We start from the raw sequence: 16,492 nt of genomic DNA on the forward strand, positions 1-16,492 counted from the left end.
CCTTAGAGCAGGTCTCCAGGCACGCCGTGGTACACACGGATGCCTCCACCACCGGTTGGGGAGCCACGTACAACGGGCAGGCGGTGTCGGGGGTTTGGACGAGCCCCCAGCTACACTGGCACATCAACTGCCTAGAGCTGCTGGCAGTACGCCTTGCCTTGAACCGTCTCAAAGGGCGCCTTCGAGGCAAACACGTGCTGGTCCGTACGGACAACACTGCGACCGTTGCGTACATCAACCGACAAGGTGATCTATGCTCCCGTCGCATGTCACAGCTCGCCCGTTCTCTCCTCCTCTGGAGTCAGAAGCATCTGAGGTCGCTTCGTGCCATTCACATTCCGGGTTTGCTCAACCGTGCAGCCGACGAGCTCTCACGAGCTGCGCTTCCCGGAGAGTGGAGACTCCATCCCCAGTCGGTCCAGCTGATCTGGAGACGTTTCGGGAAAGCTCAGGTAGACCTGTTTGCTTCTCCAGAGACGTCCCACTGCCAGCTCTTTTACTCCCTGACCGAGGGTACACTCGGCACGGACTCCCTGGCGTGCAGCTGGCCGCGGGGCCTACGCAAATATGCGTTTCCCCCAGTGAGCCTTCTCGCACAGACACTGTGCAAGGTCAGGGAGGACGAGGAGCAGGTCCTGTTAGTGGCGCCTAACTGGCCTACTCGGACCTGGTTCCCAGAACTAATGCTCCTCGCGACAGCCCCTCCCTGGCGGATTCCTCTGAGGAAGGATCTACTGACTCAGAGACGGGGCACCCTGTGGCACCCGCGTCCAGACCTCTGGAAACTACATGTCTGGTCCCTGGACGGGACGCGGAGGTTCTGAGTGATCTACCCCAAGGAGTGGTAGACACCATCACTTCGGCGAGAGCTGCATCCACGAGACATGCTTACGCCTTGAAGTGGAACCTGTTCGTCGAGTGGGCTTTCTCAAGAAATGAGGACCCCCGAAGATGCTCGGTCGGAGTCGTGCTTACCTTTTTGCAGCAAGGGTTGGAGCGTAGGCTGTCGCCCTCCACCCTTAAGGTCTATGTAGCCGCTATTTCTGCAAACCATGACCCCATTGAAGGTAGGTCGGTAGGCAGGCACGACCTGGTCGTCAGGTTTCTCAGGGGAGCGAGGAGGTTAAATCCTCCTAGGCCCCCCTCCGTACCCTCTTGGGACCTGTCTCTGGTGCTCACAGTAGAGGTCTTCACGGGTCCAAAAATTCGTACCCGAACCCGAAGAGACCCGTAAATGTGCTGGACGGAACCGACCCGGACCCGTATTTTATTTTAAAGTGGGACCCGAACCCGTGAAGACCCGAAATATACCTTAAATGTACTAGTTGGACCCGAACTCGGCTGGGAAGACACAGACCCGACTGTACCCGATCGGCACATATTGCACAGCAAACTGCTATTAACTATAAATAAGTTGCGAAGGAAAAAAACAAAACTTTTTTGGCGTAAACTACTGTTTGTAGCGTTGCATACAGACCTCCTTCAGTACATTTACATGTTAGGCTGTTCTTCTCTCTTGCCGACAGAAAGACCCTTTTTAATCCACTATTCCAGCTTTAATAGTTACTTTAGGGCAGGCTACTCGCGGTCACAGTCGGTGACGAATGACCAATGCAATACTTTTTTCTCTCTAAGTCAACTTCGACCGTTGTGTTTACCCTTTTGAACTACAATAACGATACTTTTGCAGATTGTAATAAAGACTCGGCGCAATTGTTTGATTTATTAGTTAATTTATTATTAATTAATATTATTAATTTATAATTAAACATTTTTTTTCCAAAAAGGCACAGAACAATGAATGCGGTAAACTTTACTGCGTGCATCTTCAATAACAGTATCTTCTTCAGTAAGATAAAGCAATACAAAACATATGTTTAGAGCTCCACCTAGTGGTCATCTTATGAAACTTAAAGGAGGAATTCGCACGTATAGCACGAGACAGCTTGATAGCGTAAATAGCTAATTCTGAAAAGAGTGTATTTTTTCCACCATATTTTCTATTATCACTGTGCTCTCTGAGCCGAGCCTGACCAAAAAATTAAAATATAACAAGATGGTTCTTCCGTATTATTATAAACGTAAGAAAGAATGCAATGTGTACTATGGCAGAGTAAAAGCAAAGTCCCTTTAAGGCCTTAAGGGTATTCTATAGTCTTTGGCTCTGGTCTTTGGCAGAGCCATATAGAAAGATTTCTTATAATATATATATATATATAAATATATATAATATATATAATATAAATATTTTTCTATATGGCTCTGGTCTTTGGTAAAAGTCGCCAGCTCTGGTTGCCATAGAAACATTGCATGCGCGTTATTTTAATGCAGTGTAAACATTACAGACAACATTAATGTGAGTGTTCATTTTCGATCTCATATTTTGTTGCTCATGTGAAATAAATAAATGTGCAAGGCTTTTTATTTCACATCACTCATGAAGGAATCCATGATCACCGACCGTCCGTTTACGTTAACTCCTCCCGCATTCTGCTTCTCGCTGCTGCGGTCACGCGACACGCGCTTTTATTTATTTATTTAATCTTCTTCTTTTTTTATTTCCCTCTCACACTTTTCTTATCATAATTTTACAAGTTGCAAGTTACAAAACACGTGCAAAGTGGTGACTGACACTGGAAGGTGCGATGTTCTCCGATCGACTCGGGTATTACACAAAAGTTAAACATATCCGGGACCCGAAGTAATAGATTTGGACCCGACCCGGACCCGGCTAACCATTTAAAATATAGACCCGAACCCGTACGGGTCCCGGGTCGGGTCCCGGGTCCTCGGGTCTCGGGTCCTCTGTGAAGAGCTCTAGCTCACAGCACTACAGCGGGTCCCCTTTGAGCCTTTACAGTCAGTCGAGCTGAAGTATCTCTCTATGAAGACTCTGCTCCTGCTGGCATTGGCCTCCATCAAGAGGGTAGGGGACCTGCAGGCGTTTTCGGTCGACGATTCGTGCCTTCAGTTCGGGCCGGCAGATTCCCAGGTAACCCTGAGGCCCCGGCCTGGCTACGTGCCCAAGGTTCCCACTACTCCCTTCAGGGATCAAGTGGTGAGCCTGCAAGCGCTGCCCCCGGAGGAGGCAGACCCAGCCCTAGCTTTGCTTTGTCCCGTCCGAGCATTAAGATGCTACGTCGACCGGACGCAAAGCTTCAGGACCTCAGACCAGCTCTTTATTTGTCACGGAGGACGGCAGAAGGGGAAGGCCGTCTCCAAGCAGAGGATGGCACACTGGATAGTGGATGCCATCGCCTTGGCTTATCAAGCTCAGGGCATGCCCTGCCCGCTCAGGTTGCGAGCTCACTCTACTAGAAGTGTTGCATCCTCCTGGGCGCTGGCTCGTGGCGCCTCGCTATCTGACATTTGTAGAGCTGCGGGCTGGGCGACCCCCAACACGTTCGATAGGTTTTATAGCCTTCGTGTAGAGCCAGTCTCCTCCTGTGTTCTCACCTCAAACGGGTAGAAACACTGAGAGGCACTGGCTCAGGTCGTCTTGCTATCTTCTCCAGAGTGTCCATGTAGACCCTGTCGAGTCCTCCTTCCTCGGCTCCAGACGTAGCGGAGCGTCTAGGCGCCAGGCCTCTCTCGTTGAATCTTTAGAACCGATAGAAGGCTTAGGATACATGAGAGACTTAAGTGAATCCCATATGTCTTCCACGGTACCCACAGAGACCGTGTTTCCCCGGTAACCTTCTACCATCTTCACGAGGGTTCAATCACCTCCATTCTTCCATATGTCCTAATATGAGCCATATGCGTATTGCTCCGAACCTCCTGCGGGATGGGTGGGAGCTCCGCACGTTCCCAGTGCTCCAGCTTCACTAAGTAGGTAGTGCTATGTTATACAGTGACTGGTCTTTCTGATCCGCCCTTGGCCTTAGCAAAAATTGGAGGCCAGGAGGCTTGCTCAGGACACTGGAGGGGGGCAGCAGCTGCGGCGCTTTGCTAGGGATCCCAATTCGTCGGTCTCCGACGTGACGTCGAAGAGACCGACTGAGAGGGAACGTCTTGGTTACGTATGTAACCCTCGTTCCCTGAAGGAGGGAACGGAGACGTCACGTCCCGTCGCCTCAGCTGCTGTACCACCGCTGTGCGGCCGGACCCAAGCTTGGCTCCTCAGCGAAATCCTGTCTATGCATTGCACCTGCTGTGTATTTATGCTCACGCTGTGATCAGCGACAGCTGGATGCAATCATGCATGCCAATGTGCATTGGCTCGTTTAGTTTACACACGAAGAGGATTGGTATCTCTAAAGCGATATCCCAATTCGTCGGTCTCCGACGTGACGTCTCCGTTCCCTCCTTCAGGGAACGAGGGTTACATACGTAACCAAGACGTTACATTTGCATATTTTTGCATCTGCAGCTGATTATGTTTTCGCATTATAATACATCCACACCAGTAGGTGTCAGTATAAAGTATAAAGTGTATACAGGCCTGTGAAACACAAAACATATTTAGTGTGCCTTTAAATCAACAATAAATCACAATTTCGGATAACTAATTGTCTAATTCCTTTATAACCTTTGTAACTTTGCTATAAACGTCACTAAAGTTGTATACGTACAAAGAGCAGCATCAATGAAGAGGGGAGCAGATTCTTGTGATTCTTCACTCAATCCGTAAGCATTCACAGCTTGCACACGGAATACGTAAGTGTCTCCTGGGATCAGACCATGGACCACAAACCTGACAAATGTAAATCCAGAGAGTCAAATACAATGAAAACCTATTTCCAGTAACCAGTTCACAATTGACCCTTTGCAAGTTTGACTGACAGGCAATCTGACCAATCTTAACGCCAAATCTGCTATTTTGTCTGACAAACAAACCAGAAAGGAAAGTACATTAACGCTGGTGGTCTTGAACTTGTTCATTCATGTTTATTTTGTGCTATAACTAGTAAAGAGGAAAAGATCAGGCACTACAGCCATCTGTCACGACACATTAAAGAGCCACAAAACTATATTTATTGTTTGATTTTCTTAAAAAAATGATACATTTAAAAAGCTGAGACTTTGGTTTCATATCAAAAATAACCTGCTCTGTCTTGTCTGTCGACGCATTGATTTGTCTGATGTGTGGCATGAGAGCACCGTGGCTTGTCGGACATTGCAACAGTAACTAAGGTGGGTGGGTCTTTGCGTAGGGTCAATTATTAAAACTAAATATAGACATTTTTGTGTGCATTTTACCTGGTGTGTTTGTAAGGCCTGTGGTTGCAAGGGAACCACTTCTTGGAGCCAATCAGAGAGGCATCCACATAGTAACCCATGAGGTTGTTGGCATGTTTTGGGGCCTCCCACTGCACAAAAGCAGATGTTTTGGTGTTTCTGGAAGCAATCACCTGTCCTGGGGCAGAGGGGACTCCTGCACAAAGCAAAAATACAAGTTTAATAAACATCATGAGATATATTCATAGGTTTAACTGGGAGGGAAAATCTGCCGTGCTGAAAGTGAACGTTATAGTGGATGGATGCGGGGCTGAGGTGGGACAAAAATACAAGAAATGTGAGGCAAACAACAACAAAGTGTCAAAGTGTGGAGGGGAACAGCATTTAAAGGTGCCATAAAATGCATAGATACAATATTTTAAATTGTTCTCTGATATCTACATAGACTTAGGTAAGGGGAAAAATTCTCCAGAAACGGTTTTACAAGTCCATTTACAGCCCTAGGATTTGTCCCTAGAATGAAATGGTCTGTTATTACCTTATTTGGAAGGTTCATGAATAATAATGATGAGCTCTGCTCTGATTGGCTGTTTCACAGAGCGGCTCATTTAGCTCTCACACAGCAGGAAGGAAACACATATATATTTAATTACAGAGCTCAAGTCGCTATTAATATGCAGGGCATTGAAACTAGGGCTGCAACTAACGATTATTTTAATAATCGATTAATCTGTCGATTATTTTTTCGATTAATCGATGAATCGGATAAAAAAAACAAGGGATTTACAACCCTTTATTCAAAAACAGAACTAAAATCTTTAGAAAGTGCACGAACATGTTGCTCCTTGAACTGTTATAATAATAATAACAAAATAAAAATGGACTAACACAAAAAACATACACATGTATGCTTTACATCTGCCAAATATATAGACTAAATAAACTAAAATTACTATCCGTCAAGACAGCGGCTTGCTGTGGTGTACATGATGCATTTCCCATCAAGAAGCCTCTCAAATTAAATTCCTCAGTGCGCATTAAAAAAGTCATGTGACTTTGCACGCTGGAACGGGATAACTTGACTAACTTTCTGCTACATTCATTCTGCCATGGCGGTGTTTAGTGTCCTGCCATCAGCAGCGACCAGCTGGAAGAGTTCCGCATTCAAATGCACGCAAAACTGGCCTCAAAGCCCCAGCAAAAGTAATTACCATGAATGTGTCAAGGCAAAAATTAAGAAAATATTCGAATTACTTATTAATAAACTAGTATTTTCTGATTCAGTGTTGCAAAGATGAAATTGACGATCCTGCCATCTGCTCATTAATGCCTAATGCATCTTTATGGATTAGCTAATGAAAGATTTTTCTTTTCGATTTTAATTATTTCGTTTTATAGTAAAATAATAATTTAAAGCTTTCTATGGACCATTTCAAGCGCTATTCGGCGGCTTAAGGAAGGTCCCAGGACGTTTCCGGTTAGTGATCCAGCGCATTCAAAACGATGGCGAGAAGCGCTTTATGAACAGTGGGATTGCGGTCATATATATACAAACGTCCTGCTTAAATGTCTAAAATAAAATTAGATCCTTGTCGTTCAGTGGTTGTGTGCTCCCTCTGGGGCGGTACTAACATTCTGAGACGTGTTTAACGGTAGATTTCCGCGAAACGTACCCGTGTTGCGGCAGTGAAGGAGAAGGCTGGATAACAACAAGCAACTCTAGGATATACAGCGCACATTTCGATTCAGGCAAGTAAATATAGTTTTTAATTAATCGGTTTATTTGTATATCTTTACGTTAACTCTTCAAGTATGATGCTGCATAATTTAAAGTACTATTTTGTCATTGTTTACATATGCATCTAGCTTTCGTGTGTAACGTTAATGAAAAAAGGCAAGTTTTTTATTTCTGTTTTATTGCTAAGTGTTATGTGGGTTAAATTCATATTAGTCGTCTAGTTATTTTGTCAGTTGATAAATGCAGTGAGTAACATGAAAGTACGTGAATGTCGTATGGTGTAACAGTTAACGGCAGTAGTTTACAAAACGTAATGTTTATGGTAAATATTATTTTCCATCACATAAGCTTTGGTAATGTTAATTCCAAGATGTACTGACGTATTAAGCAATAATAGCTTTATTTTTTTTATATTGTGCATTATATTAAATAATTGTTTTTCTACTTTTATCCTTATATAATGTAAACACAATTTATGCAGGTGATTTCTAATATCATTTGTTTCTTAGTCTAGGAAGCATTTTGATGTAAGCAGTTGTAAATATGCAGCAGGGTCACTAAATCTGACAATACAGTGTAATACTGAAATTTGTTAGCTCCCTGTAATTCCCATAGAATTGGTTAAATGTTATATACATTTTCATAATGATGGCTAATATCCTTTGTTTTGTTTTCTAGAAAGCATTCTAAACTGATGTAAACAGTTGCAGAAATACAGAAGGGTCACCAAATCTGAGAAGGCAGTGTAAGGAGAGCCATCATCTGTAGACACCCAAGGACAGCTGATCATCCTGCAGTGACAAACCACATCTGACCATATCAACACCCAGATGTGATTGAGAACTTGAGTGTAGTATTCAGTAATTTAGTGTAGTACTTAAAGCGACTGATGACCAGGCCAGATACAGACTGCTGCTTTTGATATTTGTTCCCCCTTGGTACTCCATTTCAGTTCAAATGTTGTTTCAGTTGTTGTTGTTTCATTTGTTAAAGCATTTTATGTTCATACAAATATTTACATATCAATACATGTGCTGGAAATAAAAACAGTTGAAAGTGAGAGAATGCTTTTTGTTTATATACAGTACTGGTCAAAAGTTTGGACAAAGTAGTTTTTTATGTTTTTGAAATAAGTATTTTATGTTTATTAACATGATTAATTATTTAAATGATTTCTATTGTAAAAAATATGTTGTGCAAAGCTGAATTAGCATCAGCCTTTACATTACACCAGTATTAATTTTCACATGAATATATATATATATATATAAAATTTGTGTGGGTGTGAACAGTAAATACGTGCATAAAAACATATGAATGCTTTATGTGTGTTTGTGTGTGCATTTATTAATCTGCAGATATACAGGTTTATGTAAAACACGTTAGCCAGCATTGAATTGCGACGATCTTGTTTATTTGTGATCACATGATGACTCGGAGCATTCATACCCTCCACTTGCACTGTTCCACAGCAACAAACTTGACCAAACTAACGTTGAACACATGTTGAAATGAATTCAACACGTAATAATAGCATCGAGCGCTTAGTTTAATAACATACATTTAGCGTTGTTTGGAACGATATGTATTGTGAAAAGTAATGTACTAATGAAAAATATTTAAACAGAAATACAGACTGACCACGCAATGCAAGTAAATTAATCACGAACAACCTCCGGATATCTTCGGAACAAAACATGAAGTAAGTTGCACTGCTTGCTTCAGACTGATGGCATCCATTGTACGAATAAATGTTCACAATATTTCCGTTCATGTGATATGCTTTTAGCAATCTCCCGTGTACACACACGCAGCATCGATTAGTTAATGAGCAGCTTTTTTACCTTAACTAGCTTTTTCGCTAGATTTTAAAAGAATGTGTTCGTATTGACAGATCGGAGAAATAGCGCTACCGGAAATGTTTCAGGACCGGACATGCGCAGTAACGTTCCAACGCGCTTGTTATTGTTTACATCCTTGAAATGGTCTATAGATATTGTGTTTGTGAGGCAATTACCTGGGTTTCGGTTAATTATTGTGAAGCGCTCCTGTTTAAACCAAAGATATCAAGCGTATTCTGTTTGTTTTCTTTAAGAGCACATTTTGTTGATACTGTTAGTGCACACAAACTAAGGTATACCCTTTACAGTTCCGGCCCGGGTGGTAAATTACTCTTACCTTTATGAGCAAAAAAGAAATTCCACATTGCACTGGCGTCTCCATGCGCTGCAAAGCGCGCTTCTCTCCGCACAAACTTTGGATTTATATTGATTGAATGATTAAACTAATATTGTGATATGTTTTAAGTTTTTTATATCAATGGATTTTAATTTAAATCGCGATGAATTAAGCAGGCTTTTGATCTGTCTGCCGCTGTTTGCTAGGTATAACTTTAAAAAACAAAAACTTGAATTTAACAAACAAAAAGTGTTCCAAATATATCTCTAAATTAACTTTATAAACTAAAGGAACGAAAATAAATGTAATCACTTTGCTATTAAAATCAGCAGCTGTGTAATGAGGAAGAGAAAGAGAAAAAAAGACAGTCGGACTGGAAATTCAGTCGGCCAAAAATTGATGAGCTGTCGGACATTTTTACAAGGAATGTTTGTTTAATAACCTATATAATATTCTTAGGCTACTTTCTTAATTAAATATATTATTTCTTTGATTTATTTGAGCGTTTTTAGGCTGCTTGTTAGCTGACTGAAGTGTAGGCTATATATAAAAAAACAACGTGCCACCGTCACAGCCCTATTCAAAACTGAGACGATTTCACCTCAGCAGAGCTCCTCTTTCTCCTTACGGTTGTGGTATGTTTTCGACACATTATACAGACAGACAGTGTTACAAAAACTATAGAAGTAGTTTTCTCCATCTCCACTATCCAACGACCCATACACCAGCTGTTTTGCGATCGAGCATTGGCTGCTGTGAAAGTACGCTAGCCAAAGTAGGCTTAAATATCAAACATGTTTGATATAAATCGGGGCAGCATATATATATATAATGTAGAAACGGTGCTTTATGCTCAAATGTTCCAGTTTTGCGCATAAGTTAAATTCGCATTTTTGGATGGAAACACAGCTTATGAGGTGCCGAACTCTGCTGGCATCAGTGCGGGAGAGAGACCGAATGTGTCCACTCCGCTCTGCGCTCAATTTTTTTTTAAATATATATAATAACAACCAAATGTCTCTGCGTCGCGCGACACAACGAATCGATTATGAAATTCGTTGCCAACGCTTTTAGTAATCGATTTTTATCGATTCGTTGTTGCAGCCCTAATTGAAACTGCCATTTTGAATGCACGATAACTTTTTACTTTCACTTTTGAGATTTGCATCGCATGTGCTCTGTGTAACTTTATACTACAGCTGCAGTACTTCGCACATTTGACAAGTTTAGATGCTGCCAGCGGTGATCAGGATCTGCAAATCATTCGCCATCTTCCGTGCAATCATCTCTCCTTACTCTGTTTATGTGGTGAGTGAAATCATCTGTACTGCAATGTAGCAGGCTAGCGCTAGCAAGAAGCTAAACGTGTCCCTTTAGTGGCTCACCTTATTTTATTAGAATGCCTTATTTGTTTTCCGTGCCTTTCTGAGTACAGACACCAACCATCCCTGCACTTAACATCTCCTGCACAGCCTGGAACATAACATTTATTCCTGTGATCTGCCATTTTCGCAATTGTCCTCACTTTGTTTTTTCACAATAGCCTACCTGCAGAACTTCTGATAATTCGGCTATGCAAATGTTGGGGGCATAACTATTAATGATCTCGACTATACTGCCCTCCAAAGGCAAAGCCCAGTAACTACACATTTGTTCAAAATTGAGTTCAGGCTTAAAATGGACTTTGTGACAACTGTTTCTTGTGGCAAAGTCTCCTGGTTCAATTTTGTCCGAGAGAAACAAGAGTGTTTCAGAGAAACAAGAGTGCCAACATGTTTGACTAGCTGGCGTAAAAACTTTAAAGGCATTTTTCTCAGTTATAGTGTTGGCATAGTTACTGCACTTTGCCTTTGGATGGCAGTATAACGTCATAGTCTGTGTTATGTTGGAATTGTCCTGTTTTTTAGTGGTCTTTTGCAAATACTAGATTTATATATAAGAAGGAGGAAATGGTGGTGTTTGAGACTCATGGTATGTCATGTCCATGTACAGAACTGTTATTATTCAACTATGCCAAGGTAGATACAGTTTTCCATTCTATGGCACCTTTACGATCATCTAAGCAATTTTCTTTCTGCAAAGCAGAACGCTGTGGTAAAACAAACATACATACCAATGTTCGAAACAACACCTGCAAAATACAGCATGGAAGTCGTTAGGCAAGTAACATTTTGTAGGATTTTTTGCACTGAACATCTTCTGGACGTAGCTTGGTGTCTGACAGTTAAACAACCACAACAGCAGGACTGTTAAGTTGCAGTTTGACAGTTTAGAGCCTTCTTACCATAAGGATCCACCTTTTCGATGGGTGCTGTTGGCTCTGACGGCTCACTTGAGCCATACTTGTTGACAGTGATTACGCGGAAACGGTAAGATTTCTTGTCCTCCATATCGTAAACAGGGTAACGGGGAGATTGGAGCTGAACCGCAGTGTTGACTCTCTGCCAGATGTGACTGTCACCTACACACTAAGTCATGGAGAGTCATACATGGCCATTATGAGGAGAGTTTCCCTTAATAACCCAGAAATTATGGGAAAAACAACCTATTTACAAAATACGATGCCCAGCACTGTAAAATTACATTGCATCATTACATTAATAATGTATTACATTAAAAATATTGTTAATAACAATGTTATGAACTAAATTATGCTAATTTTTCTGGACAATTGAATATTAAATCTAACATTATGTTAATTCTTAAAGGCAACCCTAGGTATTAAGAGTTGTATGGCTTAATATAATGTATATTATGTCTCTTTCTGAAATATGTAGTAGAAAACCAATGAAAGATTATTTTTAATTTGCACTCTGTGAGCTATCGGTGGTACAGTGCCTTGCAAATATATTTATACCCTTCATTTTTTTCACATTTTGTTTTGTTGCAGCATTATGTTAAACTCCTTTAAATTAGTTTTTCCCCACATCACTTTACACTCCATACACCATAATAATGACAAAGCAAAAACCAGATTTGCAAATTTGACAAATTTATTCAAAATAAAACACTGCATAAGTATTCATACCCTTAACTCAGTACATAGTTGAAGCACCTTTACAGCCTCAAGTCTTTTTGGGTCTGATGTGACAAGCTTTGCACATCTGCATTTGGCAATCATCTGCCATTCTTTGCCTCACCTTTTCACCTCTCAAGCTCTGTCAGCTTGGATGGGGGCTGGCAGACATTTTCTAGAGTCCTAGTTGTTCCAATCGTCTTCCATTATGGATAATGCTTCTGTCAACCTTCAATGCAGCAGATTTTTTTCTGAACTCTTCCCTAGATCATTGCCTTAACACAAGTCTGTCACTGAGCTCTACAGGCAGTTATCTTGACCTCAGGACTCTGATATGCTTTTTTATTTTTTATTTTCCGAGTTGTGTTGTGGTAAAAATAGCAACAGGCAGCGCCTGTTAAAACAATGTGAATTTTTTAAATAACATAAATCTTTTATGGGTTTTCAACTACATATTTCAGTAAGAGACATCATTTATGTATACTAAGATATACAAGTCTTATTACCCGGGGTTCCCTTTACATTTTTTAGGATTAAGAAATTTAGATTACTTATTATAATTTAATATTTTTTTTTTGCATTATATCAGATTACAGATTAAAAAAAGTGCACACACACCTTTTCGATGAGGTACCACACAGGTGCCCGTCCACGAGGGCAAGGTGGTGTCCAGCTCAGAACAACGTATGTTTTGTTTATTTCTGTAGCATGCACATTGGTGGGTGGATCTGGTATTGTTACATACACTAAAGAGGAATAAATCAGACGTTTATTTATACAAAATAATACTTTTAACATCATTTACATAGACACTCTTATTTGCAGTGTGTTAGTAACTTAGTACCAATGTGTTGAGACAACATGAATTTTTGGCAAAAAAAAAGACCTGTTTGACAAACAAAACTACTATAGAGAAAGAACTGAAAGGCATACATTATCAGTGTTGGAGGTAATGCATTACAAGTAACGCAAGTTACGTTATCAAATTACTTTTTCCAAGTAACTAGTAAAGTAACGCATTACTTTTTAATTGTCAAGAAAATATCTGAGCTACTTTTTCAAATAAGTAACGCCAGTTAAAAAGCTCTCCTGTCCCCATGTTAAGAGAAATCGTGAGTAAGATGTTACTTTGGTTCTAGTATAGTTCTTTAGTTCACTCAATAAAAAAACAGATACAGTATTCCTCAGAATGAACAAAAACAGTGAAATTCAACTCAGAATATGATGCAAATCTGCAATAATTAAATGTTAAATAATACAAATATCCTTTATGTATTTAATCCCATTTTATTAACTGATGTCTTTGCTGCCGACCTTCGATGATCCAATTCATCCATACTAATAAGCAAAAATTACTCAAGATAATCTAACATTTGCTTTCCTTTTTTTATTGCTAAAGAGTTGACATTTTCTCTTCTGTGGTCTACTGTTGTCATGATCGGGGCTGTGGGGTTTCCCTCAGCCTCCTGAGGTCGCTATTCACACTGCACTTCTGATAGCATTCACCTGTCCTTGTCGTTAACACTGATTCACTCACAGCTGTTCACCATTTGGACTTTTGTATAAGAACTCTCATTTCTCACTCCTGCTTCATGTCTGCATTGTCTTTTGTCCTCTGTGTATTTTGTATTCTAGATTCCGGCTCTTGACCTTGTTCTTGTTTTGTTCTTTTAGTATTCAGTTTATGTCGTGTTGTGCCGTGTTGGCCTTTTGGTTTGGTTGTGTTTGTTTATTTGTTTAATTAAAACCCTTACCCTGCATTTGGACCCAGATCTCCTTACTCCAACGTGACAACTGTACAGACTTTACTTTTCTCTAAGCCTGAGGCTTTTGCTGTGTAAAGGCTTTTACATTTGCCAAAAATAGAACTTTTTATATTGAAAACAAACAAGCAAGCCCTGCCCAGATTTAAAAAGTAATGCAAAAGTAATGTAACACATTACTTTCCGTAAAAAGTACCTAAGTAACGTAATTAGTTACTTTTTTAGGGAGTAACTCAATATTGTAATGCATTACTTTTAAAAATGACTTTCCCCAACACTGTACAGTATATTGTACTGATTAATTAACCATTCCTCAAAATATTTTGTAAATATACTGAGTATTGTAAGAAAATATATATTAAATATAAGCCAAAAATTCAGTTGGTCATATCCCAGTAAATCAAATTTTAGATTTTACACCACACTGCAGAAAAACAACAACATTTTAATACTTTAACCTTTATTTAATTGGATTAATTTAATGTAGGTGGATTTAATTAATTAAATAGATTATTTCACTCATTTATTTGATGGTTATATTCAATCTAAGGAACACATGTTTTGGGTTAAAAGTGGGGATGAAAATTATTGGTTAGCTGATTAGCCAGTGCACACATAATATGCACTTAAATTATTATTATTGGTAGTATTTATTCATTTTTGCTCTTGTTGTCAGACTTTTTTATTTACATGACCTCATATTAATTGAGAGATTTACATGTAATATCTTTAAAATCAGGACTACTTAAAATGGTGACCAGATACAGGGCACTTTTCATTCATAGGACTTGGTAGCTTTAAAATCTTGAAGATCCATGGATATGTCATGTTTTTTTAAATTCATGTTTACAATGGCCACATGCATGCATTTTTTTATGTCTACCTTAAGGTGAGACACTGCAGGTGAATAGGGTAAAAAAAAAAAAATTAATATTTATCACCTTACTTACCCAGTTGATTGATTACATTGATAATTGCAAACATTTTTTTGTATTACAAGTTTTATAAAATGTTGTTTATTAGGCATTATTTAATGAAATATGCGCTAATTTGCATACATTTCTGGTACAAAAATCTAAACACTGGATGAAGTCAGTTTCAAAATTACGTTATGCCATAATTCAGAAAAAAAAAACTTTTTGGGGGGTATAAAATCAAGCAAATTATATATGAACAAACCCTCTGTAAAAACCTTTAGGATATAGACAGGAATAAAAATGTAAAATCTGGTGTGTGTAAGTGCTACTGAAGTGGACATTTATGGCTCAGTGTAGAAGAAAAAAACTAATTTTGAGAAAACGGCCTTTAAAAAAATGCATTGTAATTGAATTCTATTGACACAAATAGATAAAGTGCTATAAAAGAAACACTTAACAGAGTTTTTTGGATGTTTTCCTTCCACTAGTATGAAAAAAACACTATGAAAAACCAAAAGGCCAAACATCTCAAACTTGACAGATGCATAAAAAACTGTTTTGCCTGCAGTGTCTCCCTTTAAATATAAGAAATAAAGGAAATGTTCAAAATCAAGGTTTATTTTTAACCCTTGGTGTTTCACTAGATGGAATGAATGAATGAAAAATGGATTGTTAAGTGTTAAGTTGTAAGGTATATGACAGAGACAGCATGCAGTTGTTTGGGTTGTAAGGATGGAGAGAGATGATATTAACAGCGTAAACTGAAATCGAATGTACCTCCTTGTAGATCCTCCTGTCGAATCGCAATGTCATATTTCCCTTCGATTTTAATCACTGTTTCAATACATAAACACTTACATAAATATTTAATTTTCCCATCAGCTTTCCATTTGAACATAATAAACACTGGACTGCTTTTCAAAATCATCAAGATGCCTTTAAGCTTCTGTGTACAATATATGAGTGTGAGTGATGTGTGTTCAAAACATAACTGGCATCTAAAGGAGAAAAGCATAACAATGTATCCTGTACACTTACCGTGATTAAAGATTAAGGTGTCTGGAGCTTGAAGAAGCATTTTTTGCTACTGATTATAACAGCTCTTTTAAACCATGTGCGGGGGGTCATGTTTTAACGCAAGATGGTTGTTCTGCTGATAGTTTGTAGTCCTACCTTCCACATCACTCTCCAGTTCAGCAGCGGTCACTCCTGAAGACATTCTAGAAGGCAGACTGATGCCATCTTTGTTCACAGCCCTCACTCTGAAGTGATAGGAAGCCCCTTCGGTCAGGCCGTGGACGGGCAGCTTACACACTTTCACAGGGGAGTCGTTGCACTGGACCCAGTCCTTAGTTCCTGACTTGCGTCTGCAAATTGTAAGATGTACATAAGATTATTTCAAATATGTGACCCTGGACCACAAAACCAGACTTAAAGGAACACTCCACTTTTTTTGGAAATAGGCTCATTCTCGAACTCCCCACGAGTTAATATGTTGATTTTTACCGTTTTGAAATCCATTCAGCCGTTCTCCTGTTCTGGCGATATCACTTTTAGCATAGCTTAGCATAGATCATTGAATCCTATTAGACCAGTAGCATCACGTTCAAAAATGACCAACGAGTTTCCATATTTGTCCTATTTAAAACTTGACTCTTCTGTAGTTATATTGTGTACTAAGACCGGTGGAAATGCAAAG

General features: G+C 39.6%; 1 protein-coding gene and 1 long non-coding RNA gene across 2 annotated transcripts in view; both read right to left on the reverse strand.

The window, feature by feature from the left end:
* The window catches only part of myom2a (myomesin 2a), a 53,607-nt gene that overhangs the window by 18,202 nt on the left and 18,913 nt on the right, over positions 1-16,492 (reverse strand). Inside the window, exons 12-14 of the mRNA XM_073825413.1 lie at positions 15,967-16,160; positions 5,203-5,377; positions 4,575-4,696 (exon numbers count right to left, since the gene is read on the reverse strand). Of these exons, the coding sequence (XP_073681514.1) occupies positions 4,575-4,696; positions 5,203-5,377; positions 15,967-16,160 (491 nt within the window). The remainder of the gene's footprint in view (positions 1-4,574; positions 4,697-5,202; positions 5,378-15,966; positions 16,161-16,492) is intronic.
* On the reverse strand, positions 11,387-15,629 carry LOC141293383 (uncharacterized). The gene is made up of 3 exons (XR_012340739.1): positions 15,571-15,629; positions 12,732-12,859; positions 11,387-11,565 (listed from the first exon to the last, which is right to left on the reverse strand). It is a non-coding gene; the product is annotated as an uncharacterized lncRNA (long non-coding RNA).

The sequence above is a fragment of the Garra rufa genome, chromosome 20, assembly GCF_049309525.1.
Source record: "Garra rufa chromosome 20, GarRuf1.0, whole genome shotgun sequence".
Classification (NCBI taxonomy): domain Eukaryota; kingdom Metazoa; phylum Chordata; class Actinopteri; order Cypriniformes; family Cyprinidae; genus Garra; species Garra rufa.